The 25,754-nt window shown below is 40.0% G+C and overlaps 2 protein-coding genes, 1 non-coding gene and 2 pseudogenes across 7 annotated transcripts in view; 2 read left to right on the top strand and 3 right to left on the bottom strand.

The window, feature by feature from the left end:
• Positions 1-5,067, bottom strand: part of SETDB1 (SET domain bifurcated histone lysine methyltransferase 1) — a 35,196-nt gene extending 30,129 nt beyond the window's left edge. For 3 of the 5 annotated variants that reach the window (XM_055312383.1, XM_055312386.1, XM_055312387.1), the window contains exons 1-3: positions 4,807-4,996; positions 3,249-3,517; positions 2,240-2,391 (exon numbers count right to left, since the gene is read on the bottom strand). In XM_055312383.1, coding sequence (XP_055168358.1) covers positions 2,240-2,391; positions 3,249-3,508 — 412 coding nt within the window. In that variant the 5' untranslated portion in view covers positions 3,509-3,517; positions 4,807-4,996. The other 2 variants (XM_055312384.1, XM_055312385.1) reach the window with 2 other exon arrangements.
• On the top strand, positions 2,917-3,010 carry LOC129501563 (U2 spliceosomal RNA; annotated as a pseudogene).
• A 6,474-nt stretch (positions 5,068-11,541) lies between the features above and the next one.
• Positions 11,542-18,724, bottom strand: CTXND2 (cortexin domain containing 2). The gene is made up of 2 exons (XM_055312671.1): positions 18,604-18,724; positions 11,542-12,106 (listed from the first exon to the last, which is right to left on the bottom strand). The coding sequence occupies exon 2, from the start codon at positions 12,032-12,034 to the stop codon at positions 11,867-11,869; it is 168 nt and encodes a 55-aa protein (XP_055168646.1). The 5' UTR covers positions 12,035-12,106; positions 18,604-18,724; the 3' UTR covers positions 11,542-11,866.
• LOC129501568 (U6 spliceosomal RNA) lies at positions 15,544-15,646 on the top strand. The gene has a single exon (XR_008662760.1). It is a non-coding gene; the product is annotated as a U6 spliceosomal RNA (small nuclear RNA).
• Positions 18,725-22,879: 4,155 nt separating the features above from the next.
• Positions 22,880-23,439, bottom strand: LOC129501196 (spindle and kinetochore-associated protein 2-like; annotated as a pseudogene).
• Positions 23,440-25,754: the final 2,315 nt, after the last annotated feature.

Here is a 25,754-nt window from a genome sequence, read left to right as displayed (position 1 = left end):
AAAATCCCAAGGGATCCACAAAAAAAATTCTAGAATAAGTGAGCTTAATAAGGTCACAGGCTATAAGATTAATACACAAAAATCAACTAAATTTTCATATCCTAGCAACAAACAATCCTAAAATGAAATTAAATAAATAATTTCATTCACATTAGCATTAAAAATAAAACACTTATGAGATGTACCATATCCATGCATTAGGAAACCGAGTATTTGTTTAAAAGATAATGCTCCCTAAATTCACCTTTACAGTCAATATAGTTCCTATTAAAAATCCTAGCAGGTTTAAAAAAAAAAAATTTTTTTTTAAGATTTTATTTATCCATTCAAGAGAGACACAGAAGGAGAGAGAGAGAGAGAGAGAGAGAGAGAGAGAGAGAGAGAGAGAGAGGCAGAAACACAGGCAGAGGGAGAAGCAGGCTCCATGCAGGGAGCCCGACGTGGGACTCGATCCTGGGTCTCCAAGATCAGGCCCTGGGCTGAAGGCAGCACTAAACTGCTGAGCCACCCGGGCTGCCCCTAAAAAATGTTTTTGATAGAAACTGACAAGCTGATCCAAAAATTTATTTTGAAGTTATATGAAATGCAAATAAATCTGGAGCACTTTCATGAAGTGATTTTTAAAACATACCAGAAGTTCACAGTAATAAAAGCAGTTTGGTGCTGGTATAAAGCCAGATATTAAGATCAATGTGACAAAATAGCATCTGGAAATAGACCCTCATATACATGGCCAGTTGATTTTTGACCAGGGTACTAAAAGGATAGTCTTTTCAACAAATGGTGGGAGAAAAACTGGATAGCCATCAGCAAAATAAACAAACCAAGCAACCCTTACCTTGAGAAGTTTTACTCTTAAAAGACATTAAGAAAATTAAAAGACCATATCTGAGAAAAAGTGTATATAAAATATATCTGATATAGGATGCCTGGGTGGCTCAGCAACTGAGTTTCTGCTTTGGCTTGGGGTGTGATCCTGGATCTCCCTCTGCCTATGTCTCTGCTTCACTCTCTCTCTCTATCTCTCATGCATAAATAAATTAAATCTTAAAATAAACAAAATATATCTGATAAATGAATTGTACCTAAAGCCTAAGTTCTCCAAATCAACAATAAAAAGACAACTCAATTTCAAAAAAAAAAAAAAAGACTACAGATTTGAATGATGTTTCCCCAAAGAACATACATAAATGGCAGGTAAGTATGTGAAAAGGTGCTCAATTTCCTTAGGAAAATGCAAATTACAATTTGATAGCACCATATACACACTAGAATGGCTAAAAGTCTGACAATATTAAGCATTGTCAAGGACGTAAAGAAACTGGAATCCCATACTTTGCTAGTGGGAATGTAAAATGATATAGCTAGCCCCCTTTGAAAACACTAAGGCAGTTTCCTAAAAATTCAAACATACATCTACCCTAAGACTTAGTAATTCTATTCCTAGGTGGAATACCCAGAGACATGAAACATAATGACTATATAAAGATTTATACATAAATATACATAGCAGCATTATTCCTAATAGCCTCCCAAACTGGAAACAACCCAAATATTCACCAATTTTAAAATGGATAAAAACATGCGGTATATCTATAAAACTGAGTATTAATCAGCAAAAAAATGGGAGCAAATTATGAATACATGCAGTAACATAAATTAATCTCAAAAACATTATGCTAACCAACAGAAACCAGACACAAAGCCAACAAATTGTGATTCTACTTATATGAAATTTCTAAAAAAGGCAAAAAGGAAGCAAGCAGATCAGTGGTTACTTAGGAGTGAAAATAGAGAAGGTAGGCAAACGGGTATGAGGGTAATTCCAAGTATTCTAAAACCAGACTGTGAAGACTGCACCACTGTATTAATTTACTAAAACTCAAACTATACACTTAATGTGGGTGATTTTTATAGTATGTAAATTATACCTAAAAAACCCTCAAAAATAGACAAAACCAAACAATCTACCACTTTGAAATATATATATACATACGTGCTAATGCTCCCTACAAAGAAAAGGGAATTCAGAATTGGGAAAGGAAGGTCATGCAATCAGGAAGTAGCACACAGGGGACATCTATGAGGCTAATAATGTTCTATTTCTTTTGGTAACAGACAAGTCCAATGGTTTGGAATATGGAGTCAGTGACAATGGTCTCTCCTTTCTTTTATCTGCTTAACTTCCTGTGTTTAAATTTCAATCCTGAGACTTCCTACCTGGAGCCTTATCTCTTACCTGAATCAATACTGAGGACATCATCATCTTCATCAGGAATCTCTATTATTTCTGTAGGCCGGGAAGTTTCATCCTCAGAGCTACTGTCCCGGTATTGTAGTCCCAGTTTGGAGTAAAAGTCCTTCACCAGAGACTCACAGTTAGTCACCGCCCTAATATTGGAAAACATGTAGAAAAGGTCAAAGCCAGCAGAAATAGGTATAAAAGCCATCAGAATTTATATATATTTAAGTACAGTGACCTCAATTTAAGCAGGCCATATTCCAAAGTGTCTCCATTTAGAATTCATTTTTATTTCTTTTTATTTTTTAAGTAGGCTCCCCAACCAATGCAGGGCTTGAACTCACCTCCTGAAATCTAGACCTGAGCAGAAGAGTTGGATGCTTAAGCAACTGAGCTACCCGTCCATTAGAATTAAAAAAGCTTTACTCACAGAAAAACATATAAATAGTGGTTTCCAGACTAGATTCTCAAAAATCCACAATAAGCCCTGAATACAGTCCTTTCAATCATCTTGTCATTTATCTTGTTTATTTGAAAATGTGTTCTAATTCACAACTAAGTACCTGACACAAATCTTCTGGGGATTTAGGAGTAGATACAGGGCTCACGCACCAGTTACATAAGACAGCAAAGCTTTACAATCCTCACTCCCTAGAACATTCTACTAAGAAAACATCGCTTCTCGGCCTTTTGGCTAAGATCAAGTGTAGTATCTACTAAGAAAACAAAGTAATTGTTTGGAAGCAGAGTAGAGGAGAAAGACGACAAAGGGACTCGAGACCCGGACTCCCCTACTGTTGACCAAACATTAGCTTCCGATAGATGAATATTCTTCTCTATGTGGGTGGTTGAGAGGTCAGATTTTGGCCCTAACCTATGAGGAAGAGGAAGGTTCTATACATTTGTACCTTGTAAAGCATAAAGTGCTTGGCACAATGTCATGAACAATTATACCTCTAGAATGTCTGCCAAGGGGTAGATTTCCTATTTCCCATTTAGTCCTCACCTGGATGCATCATCAAAGAGCTGGTCCACATGGGCCACCTCAGATTCCTTCTGTATTACCCATGTTTCCAATTCTGCTAGTTGCTTCTTACGCTGCTGTACACAGTCCATCTTTTCTAGTTCTTCATCAATGAACTGCCGAAGTTCCTCCATTGAGATACCCAGCTCCTCGACCACTGCTTGTTGCAGCTCTGCAATCTCTTCAGACTCCACTGCAGCTGTAGCTGCATCCAAACCAATGCACCCAGGGAGGGAGGACATGCTGTTGCCCTTTACACAGAAAGGAAGACTAAAATTACCTTAGGAGTTATTATAACCGTTAAATTTCAATATCCTAATAAAACTCACTCCTACACTACAACTTGTTATCCAAATACAGTTAGGTTTGATTCTGTGTTCTCTCTCTCCATTCTCCTGGATTTGATGCTAAAATTTTATAGCATTTTTTATTATTTAAAGATTTTATTTACTCATGAGAGACAGGAGAGAGAAAGAGAGAGAGAGAGAGAGAGAGAGAGAGAGACAGACATAGGCAGAGGGAGATGCAGGGGCTTCAAAAGTTGCCTGAAGTGGGACTCCCATCTCCAGACCTCGGGATCACGCCCTGAGCTGGGGGCAGATACTCAATTGCTGAGGCACCCAGGCGTCCCAGATTTTATAGCATTCTTATCATATCCTACAGACTACTGGGCCTAAAGATTTAAAAGTTTGAGGGTATGGAGAACAAATATTATGCAACAAGGAGCTACCGAAAATAATGTTTTTAGGAAACAGAACAGAATCAATTTGCTGAGGAAAGTATTTCTGTGACCTGTGTTCCTTAATTGACTAAAGGGATCAATCTTTCTTTGCATGCGATGCCAATTTGAACACCCGTTTCTACCTAGAAAGGAGCGGTTAGGGCAGCCCCGGTGGCGCAGCGGTTTGGCGCCGCCTGCAGCCTGGGGTGTGATCCTGGAGAGCCAGGATCGAGTCCCACATCGGGCTCCATGTGTGGAGCCTGCTTCTCCCTCTGTCTCTCTGCCCCTCTCTCTCGGTGTCTATGAATAAATAAATAAAATCTTAAAAAGAAAGAAAGGAGCGGTTAGTCTATTACTAACTCGTTTCCTCTTTATATCCTTGTTCGCTTTACATTACTCTGCTTCCAAGTGGAAATTTACTTTACGAAGTCATATTACCACTTATGCACACAAAAGCAAAAAGGTCTCCCAAAAGTAAAGGGAAATTAAAGCAATCTGGGAATAAAATGTAGCTACCTTAAAACTACAATTCAAACAACCCATGCATTGGTGTTAACTGCTCTTTTGAACAAACGGTTAAAGCAAAACTGATGCCAGAATGCCGTGCGACCCCTGGACCAGTTCTCATCGCCTCCATTTTCCCTTGGCCCGCAAACCGCCCTACCGCCGCGCTACCCTTTTCGGGGCTGCGTCCCACCCACCCGCAAACCCAGCTCAACCCCGCCCCCGCTCGCCTCTCGGGGAAGACCTCCTTCCCACCCACGCCCAACCTCCTCCCACAAACAAAACCTTCCAGACAGGCCCCTAGCCTCCAAATACCTCAGTTAACAGTATTTCCCACACCTCCCTGCTTCCAGCTACAACGGTTCTTTTTCACCAAGCGGACCCCAGACTGGAGACGCAGGGGTCGGCCTCGAAGGGGTAGAACCAAACCGTAAGGAAAGGGAGCAGGGGGAGGGGAATAAGCGTGAGGAAGGGAGGGAAAGGGAAGCAAAAGAGACGCCCGGAAGCAAACCTCAGTGCCGTTCCGGTGGCCGCGACGGTGGCCTGACGGGGTCAAACCCAAAGCCTCTGAGCGCCCCTCCAAGGCCCGGCAAGCTCCGGCAAGTACGCATGCGTCAAAGCAGAGCCTTCCCGGCACACGTGGGAGGCAACTGGCCGGGTGAAGTAGGCGTTGGTCTGGAGTATATTGTGTCTTGTGTCTCTTCCGCCAACCCCAGCTAATGGCAGTAGTATTAAGTTTATTTTGTAAAGACTCAGTTGGCGAACACTTACATTTAGATTTTTTTTCACCCGGTTGATATTACACAAGTGGTACAAATTGTAAAAAGTGGAGGAATATCTAGATGTAGTAAGAAGGCGGCGGGGTACGTGGTGGCTCAGTGGGTTAACTGTTGATTTCAGCTCAGGGTGTGATCTCGGGGTCCTGGGCTGGAGCACGGAGTAGGGCTTTGTGTTCACAGAGCTGGCTTGTCTCTCTCCCTCTGTTCCTCTCTGTCTCAAAATCTGAAAAGAAAAATGTGACAATATCCTCTCCTCCTTCCATTACTTATTGTTCCTGCTGCTTTGAGGTAAAATAAATTAGTTTTCTGGGCTTGTATGTATACAGTCGTGAATGTGGATTTTTTTTTTTTAAGATTTTATTTTTAAGTAATCTTTACACCCAGGGTGGGGCTTGAACTCACAACCCTCTGCCAGCTGAGCCAGCCAGGCATCCCTGAATATGGATTTTGTTTTGTTTTGGTTTCACATACGGACATCCCTTGAAGTCAGTAAAAACTATAACATTCATCTTTTTGACAATTGCACAATACTTCATAGTGTGGCAAAATCATATTTAGAAAGATGTTCTCAGTTTTTAGCTACTACAAATAATAAAATGATAAACATTAACATCATTTACGTTACATTACAGTGGCCCCACCTTCTTCTTACTACATCTAGATATTCCATTTACATTACAGTACATTTTGAAGTAGTACTTTTATTTCTATAGCAGAGATTCCCCAACATGGAATCTGAGTATAAAAATACATATACACTTTTTTTCATTTTAATAGAATCTACTCTCAAATTACTATTCAAAAATGTTGAAACCATTCTTATTCCCACTAGCAAATCTTTGAACATGTTTCCCCACACCCTCATTAAGATTGGATGTTGACTATTTAATTTTTAAGAATTTTATAGGTCTTAAAATAGTATCTGCATCAAGATAGACTAAGCTGTGTTGTAGAAACAAACAATTTCAAAAGCTTAAAACAAAAACCATGTATTTCTTGCTTAATGCTACATAATCATATCTAGTAAGTTGACTTTGGAGCTCTGCTAGGATATCTGCTCAGGAGCCCAGGCTGATGAGTAAGTCAGACCAGAGGAAGAGAGATCTCTAGTGGGCCTCACATTGGCAGTTACAGTGATTCAGGACTATTGCATTTACAACTCATTGGTCTGACTGAGTCATAACACCCTACCCAATCACAAGGGGGCCAGGAAGAACAGTCATGTCTCATATCTGGAAGGAGAAAGAACTGTGTGTATTTGATGAACCAGCAGAATTGACTACCACATTATTTTGTCATTACTTTAATTTGTTCAGCTGTCTTTACACTAACCGCACCTAAATTCATTTAAAAGGTATAAACCAGGGCAGCCTGGGTGGCTCCTCAGTTTAGCACCACCTTTGGCCCAGAGTGTGATTCTGGAGACCTGGGATCTGGTCCCACTTCGGGCTCTCTCCATGGAGCCTGCTTCTCCCTCTGCCTGTGTCTCTGTCTCTGTTGAATAAATAAATAAAATCTTTTTATTACAGAGAGAGAGGGAGGCAGAGACACAGGCAGAGGAAGAAGCACGCTCCGTAAGGGAGACTGATGCAGGACTCAAATCCGAGGCTCCAGGATCATGCCCTGGGCCTAAGGCAGGATCTAAACCACTGAACCACCCAGGAATCCTCTGTAATACTTTTTATTTTTTTTAATTTTTAAAAGATTTTATTTATTTATTCATGAGAGACACGGAGAGAGAGGCAGAGACACAGGCAGAGGAAGAAGCAGGCTCCATAAGGGAGTCTGATGCAGGACTCAAATCTGAGGCTCCAGGATCGCGCCCTGGGCCAAAGGCAGGCGCCAAACCGCTGCGCCACCCAGGGATCCCTATAATACTTTTTAAATGAGCAATTCAACTTCTAGGAATTAAACTCCCTATCTTTGAAATGCATGTATTTCAATATGCATACCTTTGATATGAGGTAAGAGCTAAATTGTCTTCTGCAGCATTGCATGAAATAGCAAAATATTTAGAAACAATACAAATTTCCATCAGCAGGTGTTGGTTAAACAAATTATGGCACACCCAAACAGAATACTCTTCAACTGTGTTTTTGAAAAAAAGGATGCTCTTTGTGCATGGGTAGAGAGTAATCTTTAAGTAATGTTATTAAGGGCAGCCCCGGTGGCGCAGCGGTTTGGCGCCGCCTGCAGATTGGGGTGTGATCTTGGAGACCCGGGATCACACCCCAGGCTGCAGTCCCACATGGGATTGAGTCCCACATCGGTTCGAGCCCCACATCGGATCGAGTCCCACATCTGGCTCCCTGCGTGAAGCCTGCTTCTCCCTCTCCCTCTGCCTGTGTCTCTGCCTCTCTCTCTGTGTGTCAATAAATAAATAAAATCTTTAAAAAAAATGTTATTAAATGAGAAGAACAGGTATAGAACACAGTATATATAGCACACTTTTATTTGTGTGAATAATACATGTTTAAACATTTTTTAATTTCATATACATAAAAGATCACTGGAAGAACACATAAGAGATTAATATTGATTGAAAAGAGGGCAATTGGAAGGTAGCAGATGTGAATGGGAGTAAGGGTTTTCATGGTACACTATTTTATAGTTTTTGTATTTTGAAACATGAAAGTGAATAGTTTATTCAAAATTATTACATTAAAAATTAAATGAAAAGGAACATGCTTGGAAAAATACACACTTCTACAATATAAAAACAAACTACCTTAACAGCAGTTACCTCCAGATAGAAGGATTGGGAAACATGACAGTATCTAGGAATTTTCTGCATTTTTACCCTCAGTAATGTTTGAAAATTGTTTTTACTGTGTACATTTACTCCTTTTGTAATAATAATTTTAAATGTTGACTCAAAAAAACACATATAGATCCCAACACACACAGACATACACTTTGTAGATTTTATTTTTTTTAATTTTTTTAAAAAATATTTTATTTATCCATAAGAGACACAGAGAGAGGCAGAGGGAGAAGCAGGCTCCCCACAAGGAGCCCGATGTGGGACTCCATCCCGGATTCTGGGATCAGGACCTGAGCCAAAGGCAGACACTCAACCGCTGAGCTACCCAGGCATCCCACTTTGTAGATTTTTTTTTTTTATTTTTTTTCCACTTTGTAGATTTTAAACACTGGAAAGCATCTGGCCAATAAGATTTCCCAAACCAATTGGATTTGTAAGCTGCCAGTTAAAGGTGAGTGAAAGGAATGTTTAAGGGCATCAGATTAACAGAGATAATATGAGCAATAAAACCAGAGAGACCTCTCCCTCCCAAAAAATCAAACCAAACCGAAACAGAGAAACCCAAGGTATGTGGGTTGCAACTCCCTGAATCTACACACCAGGGATCATCTAGCAACTGGGACTGGAAATATTCTACTGACCGATGGCTAAACTGCCTTCCCCGCTGAACAGCATTTCACATTGGCCCTGTGAGTTTGCCTTGGGTAGGTCCTCCATTTTTTGGTCTTCCACAGATAATCCACTTCTTCTGACTAATGCATTTTTTTCTTAAGTTACTGTAGAAACTCAGGTTAACAGTCAAACCTGTGACTCTCTAATGGCTGCCTATTGATATTCTCATTAATCATATGTATACTTGCATTTTATTTTAAGGGGTGAGGGAAAGGTGACTATCTCAGTTCCTGGAGGGAATACATGGTAGCTTTCCAGTACTTACATCAATCTTCATCTGCTTTCATTTTACCTTGACCTTCCCCTTGTCCTGAATTTTTTTTTTTTATGAAAACAGTACAAATAAACTTTCTTTCTCTCTTTCTTGCCTTACTTTAACCAATATAGCACCCTCTGTTCTAGTGAAGGTAAGGTCTAGTACCCCATTGCAAAGCTTTGGTTCCCCTGCCTCTGTTTTCAAATAACCCTGGGGACTTACTCCAGCCAAGGCAGTCCTGTTTGCAGGAGTCAGAAACAGAAATAATTATCAAGACTCTGCTAACAGTGCATGCATGGATAGGTTTATGTCTCCACACCATTATGTTTCCATACTGCTGTTAAAGCCTGGTTCAGGGATGCCTGGGTGGCTCAGTGATTGAGTGTCTGCCTTTGGCTCAGGTCGCGATCCCGGGATCCTGGATCAAGTTCCACATCGGGCTCCCCACAGGGAGCCTGCTTCTCGCTCTGCCTATGTCTCTGCCTCTCCCTTTGTGTCTCTCATGAATAAATAAATAAAATCTTAAAAAAAAAAACAAAAAACAAAACAAAACAAAAAAAACCCAAAAACCTCGTTCAGCCTGGTCCATGAATATGTGTCTTATGTAATGGCTGCACACTGGTCCAAGTTCCTGCACAAGCACACGTGATGCCCCATATTTAGATTCCAAGGTTATGGTTCTCTTGATTCACATCCTCATACTGTTGCCCAGGATATTTGGCCAGCATGGCTGAGCCTGAGAGCTTTTACAATCACTGTCTTTATCACTTACTGTGCTAGACTCCATCCTCTTCAGTGATGGGCCTTGGTCAGTGGCCAAGATGCCCTCTTTCCTTCTAGCGAATTCTCTCATAGGCTTTCCTGCTGGTTGGCCATAGTCTACTCTACCAAATTCCCCTAACTTCAGATTTTGGAGAGTACAGATTATTATTTCCTTCTCTTTCCTTTTAAAAGATCCCTGGGAAGATGATGACAACCACCACCATCATCACTGTGTATGAATACATGAGTTTCCTGTGATTACCGTAATGAATTACCACAGACTCATTAGCTGAAAACAACAGAAATTATTTTCTCACACTTCTAGAGGCTACCAATCCAAAGTCAAGGTGTTGGCAGAGCTGTATTCCCAACAGCTTTGAGGAGAATCTTTCCTTGCCTCTTCCAACTTATGGTGGTTCTAGTCAAAGGTCCTTTAGTCTGTGGTTGCATGACTCCAATCTCTTCCTCTGTCTTCACATGGCCTTTGCCTCTCTCTCTGTATCTTCTCTACTGTCTTTTTTTTTAAGATTGTATTTATTTATTTATGAGAGACACAGAGAGAGGCAGGACACATGCAGAGGGAGAAGCAGGTTCCATGCAGGAAGCCCGATATGGGACCCCATCCTGGGACTCAGGGATCACGCCCTGAGCCAAAGGTAGATGCTCAACCACTGAGCCACCCAGGAGTCCCTTCTCTACTGTCTTTATTTTTTTTTATTAATTTTATTTATTTATTTTTTATTTATTTATGATAGTCACACACACACACAGAGAGAGAGAGAGAGAGAGAGGCAGAGAGAGAAGCAGGCTCCATGCACCGGGAGCCCGACGTGGGATTCGATCCCCAGTCTCCAGGATCGCGCCCTGGGCCAAAGGCAGGCGCCAAACCGCTGCGCCACCCAGGAATCCCCTCTCTACTGTCTTTAATAAAAGACATTTGTCATTGGACTTAGGGCTCACCCAGATAATCCCAGATGAGTTTATCTTGAGATCCTTAATTATATCTGCAAAGATCCTTTTACCAAATAAGGTCATGTTCTTAGGTTTCAAGGGTGAGGACATGGACATATCTTTTGGAGGGCCCCTTTTCTTTTCTTTCTTTTTTTTTAAGATTTATTTATTTATGATAGACATAGAGAGAGAGAGAGAGAGGCAGAGACACAGGAGGAGGGAGAAGCAGGCCAATGCCGGGAGCCTGACGTGGGACTCGATCCCAGGACTCCAGGATCGCGCCCTGGACCAAAGGCCGACACTAAACCGCTGAACCACCCAGGGATCCCCTGGAGGGCCCCTTTTCAATCTACTAGATGTTATTTTATAGATTAGGAAATGTGGGGTAAGAAAGATTAAGGTATTCATTAAAGGCAAATTACTCTCCCTCTACCACAGATCTCGGCCTACTTGAGAAGAATAGCAGATTTTACAAAACCCATACACTACAAAGGTCCTGTTAGGGGAGCCTGGGTGGCTCAGTTGGTTGGGCCTCTGACTCTTGGTTTTGGCTGTGATCATGATCTCAGGGTTGTTGGATTGAGTCCCTTGTGGGCCCCAAACCCAGAGTAGGGCTCTGTGCTCAGCATTGAGTCTGCTTGAGATTCTTTCTCCCTCCCCCTCTGCTCCCTCCCACCCTGCTCTCTCTCTGTCTCAAATAAATGAATAAATTTAAAAATATATATTATTATTTTTTAAAGTCCTGTTAGATTCTTATCATAGGACAGTTGGTTCCTGCTGGCCTTGTATTTGCACAACTAAAGGGATCTGCTAAGACTGCCTCTAGGAGTACTAGTTTTAAATGGTCCTTACCAAGCTTCATTATATTAAATTATATCATACAGTTATATCCAACTATCTTAAGGATATTTGATACTGAAGAATTGAAACCCATGGCCTTATTTTAATCAATGAGTTCAACCTGTCTCAGTCCCATTTTGAAACCATTTCCCTGAATAGGAACAATGGAAACTGGCTTGTGTTTCATCTTTTTAATTATTTTCAAACCACCCTCATGTGCCTATTGTGGAATGCAAGAGTGAGAAAGCTAACACAAAGAATGATGAAATAATATAAAGTCTGGGTCATAAATATCTGTATAGAAGATTTCAAGCCTCCTGTGAGGGGGAGTGTATCAGGCTTTTTCATAGTTCAGCTCAGAGATGGTTCTGTGGTTGCAGAGCTGGCCTTGTAAGGATTCTTCACCAACTTGGCACACCGAAAAATCATCACAATTAGGAACAGAAACAGAAGAACAACAAAGGCAATGGCGAAGGCTTTGTCTACGTCAACACTGCTTGACAGGCTTGAATCATCCATGGGAACACACACCTCTTTACCCTTGTTTAGCTGTAGCTACCTCTTCAGGTATATTTTCAGGTTTTCATATTCCTAGACAAAAGAGGATAAAACAAGCTTATTGGTTCATATATGTATGCATGTGTTTTCTTAATAGCATAATGTTAGGGACACCTGGGTGGCTCAGTGGTTGAGCATCTGCCTTTGGCTCAGGGTCTGATCCCAGAGTTCTGAGATCGAGTCCCACATAGGGCTCCCTGCATGGAGCCTGCTTCTTCCTTTGCCTATGTCTCTGTCTCTCTCTGTGTGTCTCTCGTGAATAAACAAATAAAATCTTAAAAAAAAAGTTGCAGAGAAAAAAAAAAGTACTTCCTGAATGAAAACAAATAATCCCATAGCAATCTGCTGATAAAAGTGGAAAGGGACCCAAAGGGAAGACTCAAGGCAGGTTTTACTGAAAAGGCAAATACATGAACTGAACTGAGGCCTGAGAATGAGTGTTTACCAGACAGATCAAGGTGGGAAAGAGGAGAAGCTGGACGAGAAGATATCGCAAGTACAAACATGAGCGCTTCAGGGAGGACAATAGAGTATGTTTGAGAAACAGTAAGTGCTCATTTAAGTATTTGGGATGCATTCTCCTATTGAAGAATAGGCAGGAGCCATAGCCTAGGCCAGTTCATTAGGGGCATTCTATGGCACATTAAAGACTCTGGACTCAACTTTGCAATCAATGGGGAGCCATTGGAAAGCTTTTATTTTTATTTTTATTTTATTTATTTATTTTTAAAGATTTTATTTATTTATTCATGAGAGACACACACAGAGAGAGAGGCAGAGACACAGGCAGAACGAGAAGCAGGCTCCATGCAGGGATCCCGACGCGGGACTTGATCCCAGGTCTCCAGGATCATACCCTGGGTCGAAGGCAGCGCTAAACCGCTGAGCCACCCGCAAAGCTTTTATTTTTATTTTTGTGGAAAGTTTTATTTACTTATATATTTTTTTAAAGTTTACTTTTTTATTTATTCAGAGAGAGAGACAGAGAGACAGAGACAGAGTCACAGGCAGAGGGAGAAGCAGGCTCCATGCAGGGAGCCTGACGTGGGACTTGATCCCGGGTCTCCAGGATCACACCCCGGGCTGCAGGGGGCGCTAAACCGCTGCGCCACCGGGGCTGCCCTTGGAAAGCTTGGAAATTAACATGGAAACATGGAAATTATACTGTTAGATATTTGTGTTAGAAATACCAGACTGGCAGGAATGTGGAGGATGCATGAGGCAACAACTAACCCAATATTCTCTCATTCATAGGAGCTTCGAAGGGATTCAGGACAGCAATCCTCTCCCCCCAGCACCCATGTGTCACTTTGGCATATGCATCATTCAGAACTGAAGGCATTTGAGACCCTGAAGCCTCAAGAACAGCTTTTGTCTCTCTCCTAACCACACAAAAAATTCTAAATTGGGGGGTGTTTCCCAAAATAAGGGTTAATTATTAAGGGAGATAAATTTTGTCTGAGTGACCCATCTGTATGGTATGGCAATCATCTAATTGCCAAACATCGCTCTTTTTATCACCCTCTGAAGTGCATTCCTTTCCTCTGAAATCCCAGCCCCCTACTCCCTTCTCTGTAGTTCAGAATGACATATATATCTCATCTTGCCTGTCTTTGGAATTTCCATGTCCATAGGGAGTCCCTGTATGTACACCTATTAAATTTGATTTTTCTCCTGTTAATCAGTCTCGTGTCATTTTGATTCTTAGTCCAGCTAGAAGGACCTTGGAGGGGACAGGAATTCTTGCTTCCCAATAGCTTCTAGAGGTCAAAAATCTAAATGTTTTGATATTTTAAACTTCTCACAGCATAGATTACTATTGTGCTTGCACTCAGTAAGAAATGTTTGTTAATGTGGAAACCAATGTCAGAAGGAACACTCTGCTTCTCATGGGTGTAGAGTATGACCCTCATCTGATGAACAAACTCAGATGGGGTATATTAGTCATAGAAATTCTTCTAAAAGTGGTGGCTGGGGGCAGCCTGGGTGGCTCAGCGGTTTAGTGCCTGCCTTCAGCCCAGGGCGTGATCCTGGGGACCCAGGATTGAGTCCCACATCAGGCTCCCTGCATGGAGCCTGCTTCTCCCTCTGCCTGTGTCTCTGCCTCTCTCTCTCTCTCTCTCTCTCTCTCTCTCTCTCTCTCCCTCCCTCCCTCCCTCCCTCCCTCCCTCTGTGTCTCTCTGCTTAATTCCCTATGGTAGAGCTCACATTGCATAAAAGTGAAAGTTATAAAATCATAGAATTTCATAGTTGGATGACTTGTAGTCGTCTTATGGCACCAACCTTCTAATCATTCCTGTGAAGTCCCTGCTTTAACTACTTGAGTGAGTTCATTGGGGGCCTTCAGGGGCCAGAAATGACTATCTTCCAAGGTGGCCCATTTTCTAAATGTACTTATTTTTTCTTTCTTTCTTTTTTAATTGAAATATAGTTGACACACAATGTTATATTAGTTTCAGGTATACAGTGTAGTTATTCAACAATTCTATTTGTATGCTATGTTCACTACAAGTACAGCTGCCATCTGTCACCATACATTATTATAATACCATTGACTATATTCCCCGTGCTGTGCCCTTCATCCCCATGACTTATTCATTCCATAACTGGAAGCCTGGACCTCCCACTCTCCTTCACTCATTTTGCCCATCCCCTCCCCGCCCTCCCCTCTGGCAACCACCTTTTTATCTTTGTATTTATGGATCTGTTTCTGCTTTTTGTTTGTTTCATTTTTTAGATCCCAAATATAAGTGAAATCATATGGTATTTGTCTTTCTCTGACTTATTTCCCTCAGCATAATATCCTCTACTTCTATCCATGTTGTCACAAATGGCAAGCTCTCATTATTTTTCCTGCTTGAGTAATATTTAACCATATGTTGTATACACAACCTCCTTTTTATCCATGCAACACTTGGATTGCTTCCATATCTTGGCTATTGTAAATAATGTCGCAATAATAAAAGTAGTTCTTCACGTTGGGGCTAATCCATTTCTTTAGCACTGCTCTACTTTTAACTTAGAACCATATAGAGTAGCACATATCTTTTGCATACACAAGATTTTCAGGATTTGAAGATAGCTATCAAGTACTTGTTGACTGATTTCCTTAATCATTTTATAATTTAATAATTTCTCAGAGGATATAGTCTATCACTCTAGTCTTTTTTCACTGAAAAGATCCAGTGTGTCTATATCCCCTTTAAAACATGGTGCCCAGGAGGACCTGGATGGCTCAGTGATTAAGCATCTGCCTTTGGATTAGGTCATGATCCTGCGATCCTGGGATCCAGTCCCACCATTAGGCTCCCTACAGGGACTCTGCTTCTCCCTCTGCCTATGTCCCTGCCTCTCTCTGTCTCTCATGAATAAATAAAATAAAATAAAAAAAATCACAGTGCCCAATACAGAATAGAAAACCCACGCAAACTCAAGATTATTCATCTAGGTACCTTCTATTGCTTGAGATAAGATCATGATGAACCTTGTGCTAAAATTGGAATGATATAGAGAAGATTAGCATGGCCCCAGCACAAAGATAACACACAAATTCATAAATCGTTCCATTGGTTTAACTAACTGTAATTTATTTTTTTATTTTTTTTAAATATTTTATTTATTTATTCATGAGAGACAGCGGGAGAGAGGCAGAGACACAGGCAGAGGGAGAAGCAGGCTCCATGCAGGGAGCCCGATGTGGGACTTGATCCCAGGTCTCCAGGATCAGGCCCTGGGCCAAAGGCGGCACTCAACCGCTGAGCCACCAGGGCTGCCCAACTAACTGTAATTTAAAATAAAAACTTGAAAAAAAAATAAAATAAAAACTTGGAAGAAAAAATTCATAATGAGCCTTGAAAATCCGTATAAAGAATTTGAATTTAATTCTTCCAGATTTGGGGAACCACTGAAGGATTTTGAACAGATAAATGAGAGCAGCAGCTATATCTTACTGTGCATACTGCTGACTCTAACTGAAATGTAAGCTGTAAGCATTAGGTCTGTGTCCCATTAGTGGCATAGCTTCAGTGTCTAGGACAGGGCTGGCACATTGTAGGTGTTTAGTATACCTACATAAATGAATTAATATCTATGTCAGTGCCTGGCATGTTAAGCATACTCAAATCATGTTTGATGAGGGAAGGTAAATCATCAAAGCCATATTTTAGGAAGATAACTGGCAACAGTGTGTAAAAGATATTGGAGACAGGAAATAGATACTATAGGGTGGAAAACAATTAGAAGGCGTTGTAGCAGTCTCAATGAGAGGCAACAGAAGTGTAAACTGGAATGATACAGTAACAAAAAGGAAGGAATGGATGTGAAAGAGGATTTGACATGATTTATAAATTAAATGGACATGTAGTGGAGGGAGGAAGGAAGTGATAAACTCTGGGGTTTGACTTTGGATGGATAAAAGAAAAATGTTACCATTCATAGAATTATTTATTTTAGGAATTAGCAGCTATTTTAAGGGACTATGATGAATTCAGTTTGGAGTAGGTTGAATTTAAAGGTACTAGTGTGATATGTTCAGGAAGCAGAAATGTGGGACTGAAGTTTAGGAGTAAAGAAAAGCAAGATCTTTAGAGTTGAGTCACCCAAGTGCCTGGTAGTTGAAATCATAGAAGTGGATGAGATGACCAAAGGCGAATTTGAAACAATGGAATGCTCGCTTTTATGTCAAAGGAAAGAGATCAAGAAACCACAGTTGGAATAGTTATAAGTAGGAAAATCTGAAGAGTGTGGAGTCACGAAATTGAACAGATGAGAGAATTTCAAGGAAGAAGGGTGGCCAACAGCCTCAAATGCTGCAGAGAGACGGAAAGCCTTCAGTATCTGGAAATTGGAAAACATCAAGTCATCTATGATTCTTCTCCCTATTTAATTAAATCTGAATTTCTGGGGGCACCTGGGTTGCTCAGTCAGTTAAGCATTTGCCTTGGGCTCAGGTCATAATCCCAGGGTCCTGGGATTGAGCCCCATGTTGGGCTCCCTGCTCATCAGAGAGCCTGCTTCTCCCTCTGCCTCTGCTGCCCATGCTGCTTGTGCTCACGCATGCTCTCTCTCTCTGTCAAATGGATAAATAAAATCTTTGAAAAAAAAAACCAAACTGAATTTCTGAACTTTGAATCTAAGGTCTCTAGTTTACTTATTCAAATTTCTCACTCATGGCTGCCAAATTCTACCAAGCTAATTTTTCTACTGTTAGGCTGATATCTTTCCTCTCTCCATCTCAGAAAGTAAATTGAATTCCTATTGGAAAAGTTAAAAAAGAGAAAAAAAGTTGATGTTATTTTGGTTCCAAATAGGTCATGCATGTTCTTGGCTCTTATTTTCATAGGCAGGAGTCACATTCTAGGTCTTTTTTTTTTTTTTTAAGATTTTGTTTATTCATGAGAGAGAGAGGAGAAAGAGAGAGAGGCAGAGACACAGGCAGAGGGAGAAGCAGGCTCCATGCAGGGAGCCGGATGTGGGACTTGACTCTAGGATCATGACCTGGGCCAAAGGCAGATGCTCAACTGCTGAGGCACCCAGGCGTCCCACATTCTAGGTTTTATACATCCTGAAGTTCATATAAGTTGGAGGTCTCCCTTTAAGAAAAAGAATGCAAGATTTTGAATACAAAATTCAGTAAGAAGTTTTTGAGAATGGAAAAAAAACCACAAATTATTGGAGCCTTGTATATTCAGTTTTCTTTCTTCTAAGACCCCTTCGGCAAAATCACTTTTCTGACAGAGTCAAGTGACAGATACCATGGTAAATCCAAAATCTGTTTTCCAAAGTGAAGATCCATTCTAGAATTTTTTTTTTAGTGGTTCTTCAGGTTTCTGTTTTGTTTGAAATGAACAGCAGGTCTGCTCCGGACTAAAGTTGGGAAAAGGAAGTGGGGCATGAATCGAGTGGCTTGTGTAAAATCTGGTACTGCTAAAATAGGGTAACAGACTAACAGCAATTATAAATCATCAATAATTGCGCCTCAGATAAACCTCATTGGCTATGATACTACCACTGCCAAGCTCCTGCAATTGTAAATCGACAGTGGGAGTTCCCTTTCACTAGACACTTCCCAGAAAGATCAATCCCCTCTTCCTTTCCCGTGTTCCCTTCCCAGATCACTTCATTTCCCCCATTTGTTGCCCAAGCTTCTTAAAGACAAATAAAAAAAACACCTAAAAAAGATCCTGTTTTTCTCTCCCAGCCAGAAGTTTACTCTAACAGGAGAGGTGATGGTGAGGAAATAGAAAAAGGAAGCTCTCTTCCTCTAATTCCTGAAATCAAAGACATCCTCTAGGCAATAGGATCGACAGAGGCTCCCCCAAGTTTGCCTCAAAACAACACTGTGCCTCTTCCTTAAAGTTTCACTTTTCCAGAAAAGCTCTAAGGAAAACAAAAGTTCTTTATTTCCCTTCAGTCATTTCCCTAAGTATTTCCCAACTTTGTAGAGAAGCGCTATGAAACTCAGAAGGATTGCTGGAATTATTCCCATAAAAACTTCACCAGAACAACAAACACCACGGACAGTTATTTACCTTTTAAGAGAGAGATATTCGAGACTGGCTGTTGATGGGGCAGTCTTCTCCTCCTCTAGCACATGTCTTGACAGCCTCCCCCATTTTTATCAACCCCCTCTTACAAAAAGGCAAGTGGTTGGTCACTCTTTCCCTTCCCTACTCCCACACTGCACTCAGAAGCTTCATGAATAGTTCAACTAAAACAGGATCACATTTCAGACACTCCCATAGTGAATGAGAAAATGATCCCACTAGATTAAATTGGAGCCCAGGTCAGTAGAAGAATATTTCCACAACTCTGCCAGGCCAGGGGTGGTCAAGGTTAATAGCTCAAGTAATACCTTGTCAGTATATCACATGAGTGGTAGAAGATGAGTCAGGAGCCAGCTTTTTGGTCTATGTGATAGTTCTCTGGATTGCTGGCATCCCCTGGGAAATTGTTAGAAATGCTAATTTTTGGTTCTGTATTCCTGCCTTAATGAATCAGAAACTTTGGAGGTATCTGTATCTACACTTTAACCAGCTCCTCAAGGTGACTGTCACGTCTGCTCAAATTTAAGAACTATTTGTCAACAAGATCGGTGAAGCTCTAAAATCCCTTTCCTCAAAAAATAATTTACTTAGAACATTTGAATCAGAAAAGTCAAAACTGGGATGCCTGGGTGGATCAACGGTTGAGCGTCTGCCTTGGGCTCAAGCCATGATCCTGGGTTTCAGGATTGGAGTCCCACATCGGGCTCCCTGCATGGAGCCTGCTTCTCCCCTCTGCCTATGATTCTGCCTCTCTATCTCTCATAAATAGATAAATAAAATATTTTAAAAAAGAAGTCAAAACTATTTCACTTTATTAGGTATTATCAGTACTCACATATGCCTTAAATGCAAAATTTACTACAATTTCCTCTAAGGTTTCATGTGGTTTATTAAAAAAAACTTCTATAGGACATGTGTGTGTCCGAGCACATGTGCACCCTTTTCTGTCTGTATGTATATATGCTCTATAAATTTACAGAATATTTCTGGAGGGACATACTCCAGGGCTCCAAGATGAGGAATTGGGTGGCTCATACTATACCATGCACATACGATGTACTAAAAAATTCTTTTTGAATACTAGATACATTTTCAAAATATTATTACTTTAAAAAGTAAATTACTTTAAAAAAGTAACTCTCCTGAAAAAGTTCTATATTTAATAAATTTTACTACATGCCTGTTGTGTGTCAACCACTGTGCTAGATGCTGGGGACAGAATAGAGAATATGGTATGATCCCAGTTCTCATTTTGATTTTCCCAAATAATATGAAATGTAGCAATTTTAAAATATTTTTAGTTTCTAAATTTCTCTTGCCCCTGACCATACAATCGCAAATTGTGTGGAAGAAATGAGGGCATTTGTGTTGTTTCACATTTATTAGTGAACCAATATTGCAATGGATATCCTTGCACATATTTCTCTGAGCACCTGTGGAAATGTTTTTGTGAAATATATTCCTCAAAATATTAAAAATATAAACATTGGGTTGTAGGATATAATCAGAATTTTAGTAGGTATTGCCAAATTACACACTAAAAAGTTTATTGCAATGTGCAAAATAGGTACAAAAATGCCTGTTTTTTCATAATGCTACATTGGTTCTTTTAATCTTTGAAATATTTGTCCAGCCAAAAGTTTTTAAAAGCTTGCATTTCCCTAATTACTATGGTATTTAAGCTTCTACTGTCCATATATCTTTTTCAGATTTATTGTACCTTTCCTTTCCCTTCTTTTCATTGGGCTATTCATCTCTTATTACTGATTTGAAATTATGTATATAAATATGTATATACACACATATATACACCCATACACACAGATATATTAACTACATATTTTTAATTTAATTTTATTATTTAAAAACATTTTAAAATATTTTATTTATTTATTTGAAAGAGAGAGATAGAGATAGTGAGAGAAAGGACTATTGGGTAGGAGAGGGAGAAGCAGGTTCCCTGCCAAACAAGGAGCCCAACACAGGGCTCCCTCCAAGGACCCTGGTTTCATGACCTGAGCTGGAGGCAGACAACCAACTGAGCCACCCAGGGGCCCCAACAATCTATTTTTACTTATAATTTTTGTGATACATGTTCTTAGTTCCTATCCTTTGCCACTCCCACTTCCTCACTTTTGAAATGGCTCTCTATCAACATCAGTTTCCAGAATTCAACCTCTCTTCTCAGCCCATTAACCACTTTCTAGCTTCTCTTGTTTCCCTAACCAGTCTCATCCTCTCTTCTGCATGTCTAGAATCTTCCATTCCCAAGATACTGATCTAATTTGTCTATCAGTTATCTAATTCTGGGTAAATTCCTCTATTTATTTCCTTTCCTCTAGCTTCTGAATGTTGGCAGAGAAAGAAATAACAATGCTCTGTAGTTTCATGAATGTTTATGCCCTCTTACTTAGGGGTCTCAGAGCATTAGACAATCTTTTTGTTACACATTTTTAGTCATACACTTCCCCAAGTTACCCACAGCTCTATAGCTAGAACCAACATCACTTTTACCTCTTATTCTTATTCTCATTAGGAGTTTGACTTATTATTCACTGAGAATCAAAGCCACTGCACAGGAGTTGTCAACTTCTTTTTTTCCACTCCAAAATGTCTACACATTTTCTCTAGAAAGGTGCCTTGGTTTTTCTGAGAGTAATACTTCTACACGCAGCCCTAACCTATCTCTTTGTCTCCCCCAGGACCAGTCTCACTTGTTTTCTTGGGCATATATATTTTGTCTTTAATTTGCCCCTTTTCACAAGCTCAGTCTGTAGACATATTTTTCTATTCCCACCCCATCCTATCCCCCATCCCAGGTACCATTTGATTACATTCCCTTCACTGCCATATTTCTTGAAAAACTGTTGTATGCTATCTGCCTATATTTACTCACTTTCTATGCACTTCTCACTCCCTTGAACTATGGTTTCCACTCCATTTACTTACCTTAGATTTGCTCCTCATCTCTGTACATGTGATGCTGTTACCCAAACTCTTTTATCTTGAAACTCTTTTGGCTTCCATTGCTCTGCTCTTTCCAGATTACCTCTTCCTTCTGTCATTTGAAACTGGAATTTATCTCTCTTTTTCTTTTTTCTTTCTATCTTTTAATTTCCAAAGCATGTTCATTCACTTTGATAGTGTGCATAACTATTCTTTTACAATGGGCCATGACATCTATATTATACCAATTATACAAAAACAGATGCAAAATAGTGTTAAGAAACTTCCTTGCCTGGGTAGCCCCTGTGGCGCAGCGGTTTAGTGCTGCCTGCAGCCTGGGGTGTGATCCTGGAGACCCAGGATCGAGTTCCACGTCGGGGTCCCCGCGTGGAGCCTGCTTCTCCCTCTGCCTGTGTCTCTGCCTCTCTCTCTCTCTCTCTCTCTCTCTCTCTCTCTCTGTGTGTGTGTGTGTGTGTGTCTCTATGAATAAATAAATAAAATCTTAAAAAAAAAAAAAAAAGAAACTTCCTTGCCAGGATGTCTGGGTGGCTAAGAGTCTGCCTTCAGCTCAGAGCATGATCCTGGAGTCCTGGGACAGAGTCTCACATCAGGCTTAAAAAACAAACAAACAAACCAACAACCCAACTTCCTTGTCTGAAATTATAAGACTAAGTGTGTGTGCATATATTTTTAAAATCCTTTTAGGGATCCCTTTGGGGCCTGCCTTTGGCCCAGGGCGTGGTCCTGGAGTCCTGGGATCAAGTCCCAGGTCAGACTCCCTGCATGGAGCCTGCTTCTCCCTGTGCCTCTGCCTCTCTCTTTTTATTTATTTATTTATTTATTTATTTATTTATTTATTTATTTATGATAATCAGAGAGAGAGAGAGGCAGAGACACAGGCAGAGGGAGAAGCAGGCTCCATGCACCGGGAGCCCGACATGGGATTCGATCCCGGGTCTCCAGGATCGCACCCTGAGCCAAAGGCAAGCGCCAAACCGCTGTGCCACCCAGGGATCCTATCTTGTGCTCTCTCTCTGTGTCTCTCATGAATAGATGAATAAAATCTTAAAAATAGAAAATAAAACAAATCATTTTGTTCCCATTACATCCATTTGGCTGAACTTTATTAATTAATATCTGTTCTTATGTTCTCTTTCCTTGTGAAAGACATCAATTATCTAGTCAGTAAAGCCAAATCTCCTTCTTCTTTGCCATACTCCCACCTTTAGTCATCAAGTGCTAACAAGGCACTTTCCTAATTTTTTCTGGAATGTATCTAATCTCCATGAGAGTTATCTTTTGCAAGTCCATTTCTTCATAAGTCTGACCTGTGAGATTTTAATTGCTCTTCTGCAGTTTTCTCTTCTTTAGTCCATGGTGACAACTCCAGGTCTGTTTGCTTTTGCAGTTTTTGTATTAATGGTCATATTCTTAAGGACAGTAGCACAAACATAGTTCTTAGTCTCTTTCTGCTTGGCAGTAATTGGTTTAAAGCACGGATGCAAAGTTTTATATTGAGACTTTATTGCTAACAATTCCTTTAAGAGTGTAACTGGAGGGATCCCTGGGTGGCGCAGCGGTTTGGTGCCTGCCTTTGGCCCAGGGCGCGATCCTGGAGACCCGGGATCGAATCCCACGTCGGGCTCCCGGTGCATGGAGCCTGCTTCTCCCTCTGCCTGTGTCTCTGCCTCCCTCTCTCTCTCTCTCTCTATCATAAATAAAATAATAAAAAAAAAAGAGTGTAACTGGATTTTTCTTGCCTGCTAAATCAGGATAATTAGTCTTCATTTCATATTCCAGCTTGTACTGAGTGTAATCCAGATCAGAGTTAGCTTTCTGGAACATCAGTCTCATCTAATTGACCTCTGCCTCCATCTTGAATAGTTGACATTCCTCAGACTCCTGAAACAGGCATTTCCTGAAGCATTCTTTGTGTCCTTTTGCTTGTATCTTTTAACTATGTTACTATCATTTTCTGCAACCACAGTCTCTTGCAGTTGTTGCGTAAGTTTAGGTCTAGATCCCAACCTCTCTTTGGGGCAGTTGCCCTATGATTTCATGTGTTTAATAAGCATTTTTACCTGGGTGTCCCACCAACCAATCCAACAAACAAATTTCAACCAAACCTGAACTTCCAGTTAGCACCAGTTTCTGTTGATATCATCCAAAAGCCTTCTTTGACATCCCAACTTCTTTTCACTCCATATCCATACAATTCCACTGCAAACCTTGTTATTTTGTCACAACAATTTTTATGGCAATCATTATCTGTTCGGTTTCATTGACCTATGTCTGATCTTTGTAACTGCTCCCCTGGATTTGTGCAGTAGCTATTTACCTAAGTGGATTTTCTCTTCTAGTCAACCACTCACCCCATAACCTGGATCACTCTTCCTTAAAATTTTAACATCAAAAAAAAAAAAAAAAATTAACATCCAGAAGTAGGGCTTCCAGAGAAAAGATGATTTTTAAAAATATAAATATTTCCTATGCAATATTTCGAACATACTTATACTAACAAAATCACTTGTTGTTTATCTGAAATTTATTTTATTTATTTTTATTTTTATTTTTTATTTTTTTTTTTTAAATCTTTTTTTTTTTAATTTTTTTTTTATTTATTTATGATAGTCACAGAGAGAGAGAGAGAGGCGCAGAGACATAGGCAGAGGGAGAAGCAGGCTCCATGCACCGGGAGCCCGACGTGGGATTTGATCCCGGGTCTCCAGGATCGCGCCCAGGGCCAAAGGCAGGCGCCAAACCGCTGCGCCACCCAGGGATCCCTTATTTTTTATTTTTTATCTGAAATTTAAATTCACTGGCCAACCTGTATTTTTATTTCCTAAATCTGGCAACTCTATCTGGAGACAATAAAACTGATGCATTTGTAGACCACCATTTTAAATAATTTAAAAAACTGCCTTACCATCATGATTATGGTAAGGAAACAACTTGTAATAGTTTAAAAATTAATGGTAATAATAGTAACTTTACTATTGCTAAGCTGAAACCGTACAATAGGTCATTTCTTATTGTTTTTTTAAAATATTTTATTTATTTGAGACAGACAGAACAGAAGCAAGGGGGAGCCGGAAGGGGAGGGGAAAAGGAGAAGCAGACTCCCCACTCATCAAGGAACCCAATGAGACCGGGCTAGATATGAGGATCCTGGGATCATGACCTGAGCCAAAGGAAGACACTCAATCTACTGAGCCACCCAAGCCCCCCACAATAAATCATTTCTTCATCAACTTCTTAATTTTCATTTCTACTAAAATTAGAAAATCTGAATTCATAGCAGGTTTGTCAGGTACTGCAATGAGTTATGGCTACCAGATCATTCTGAATAGTTGGATCTAACGTGTATCTAGTATAGCAGATAATTTTTAATTGAAGGCAGCTTTCAGTAGTTTTCTAGATCCTATAGAAGGACACACAGCGACTTCAAAATTGAATGTTTCAAGTTGGGAGAGAACACAGTTGCATTTAATTGCATTGGTTACACTCACTTCTGAAAGCATTTTTCCCCCATTCATCTTTGATGTGGTTTAAAATATGTTCAATAATGTGTCATTCATTTTTCTTCTCTGACGAAGAAATAAAATTAATCATGTATTGGGAAATAATAAGCTCTTGGCAATCAAAGCATTTGCATAACAATCTGGTTTTCTTACAAAATCCTGATACTTTGATACTTTGTTCCCAAGATTAAAAATCATGGCATTTATCAGAATTGGCACCACAAAAGAGAAGTTCTCTCTTGATCTGTATCATGACAGTATGAACACTTCCAGAAAATTGTGCCCAAGAGCGTAGAAAATCAATAAACACTAAAAATAAACGCACACAAATAGAGATAGCAAACTTCAGGTAACTTTTTTTTTTTTCAGGTAACCATTTTGGATTGCAAATGAAGATAAATTAAATGTTCAAACCATCTAATTAGATAACTATTTGGAAACCAAAAAATCATGTCATTTAGAACTTGAAGTAATCAATTCAAATTAATAAAAATAAGGAAAACAGTGCTTGAAAAAATATTTTTTGTTGGTATTATCTATATAGTAGAAAATGGATCTTTTACTCCAGCCCTTATTAAAAAACTTGTGAGAGCATCTTCTCCATTACTTGTCTCCTTACTTCACTGCAGAAAAATCAGTCTTCTAAATTTACCTATTTCTTCTCAAAGA

This window comes from Nyctereutes procyonoides, unplaced genomic scaffold (genome assembly GCF_905146905.1).
Source record: "Nyctereutes procyonoides isolate TBG_1078 unplaced genomic scaffold, NYPRO_anot_genome, whole genome shotgun sequence".
Classification (NCBI taxonomy): domain Eukaryota; kingdom Metazoa; phylum Chordata; class Mammalia; order Carnivora; family Canidae; genus Nyctereutes; species Nyctereutes procyonoides.
Note: the sequence above shows the minus strand (reverse complement) of the source record. Positions and strands in the feature narration are given on the sequence as shown.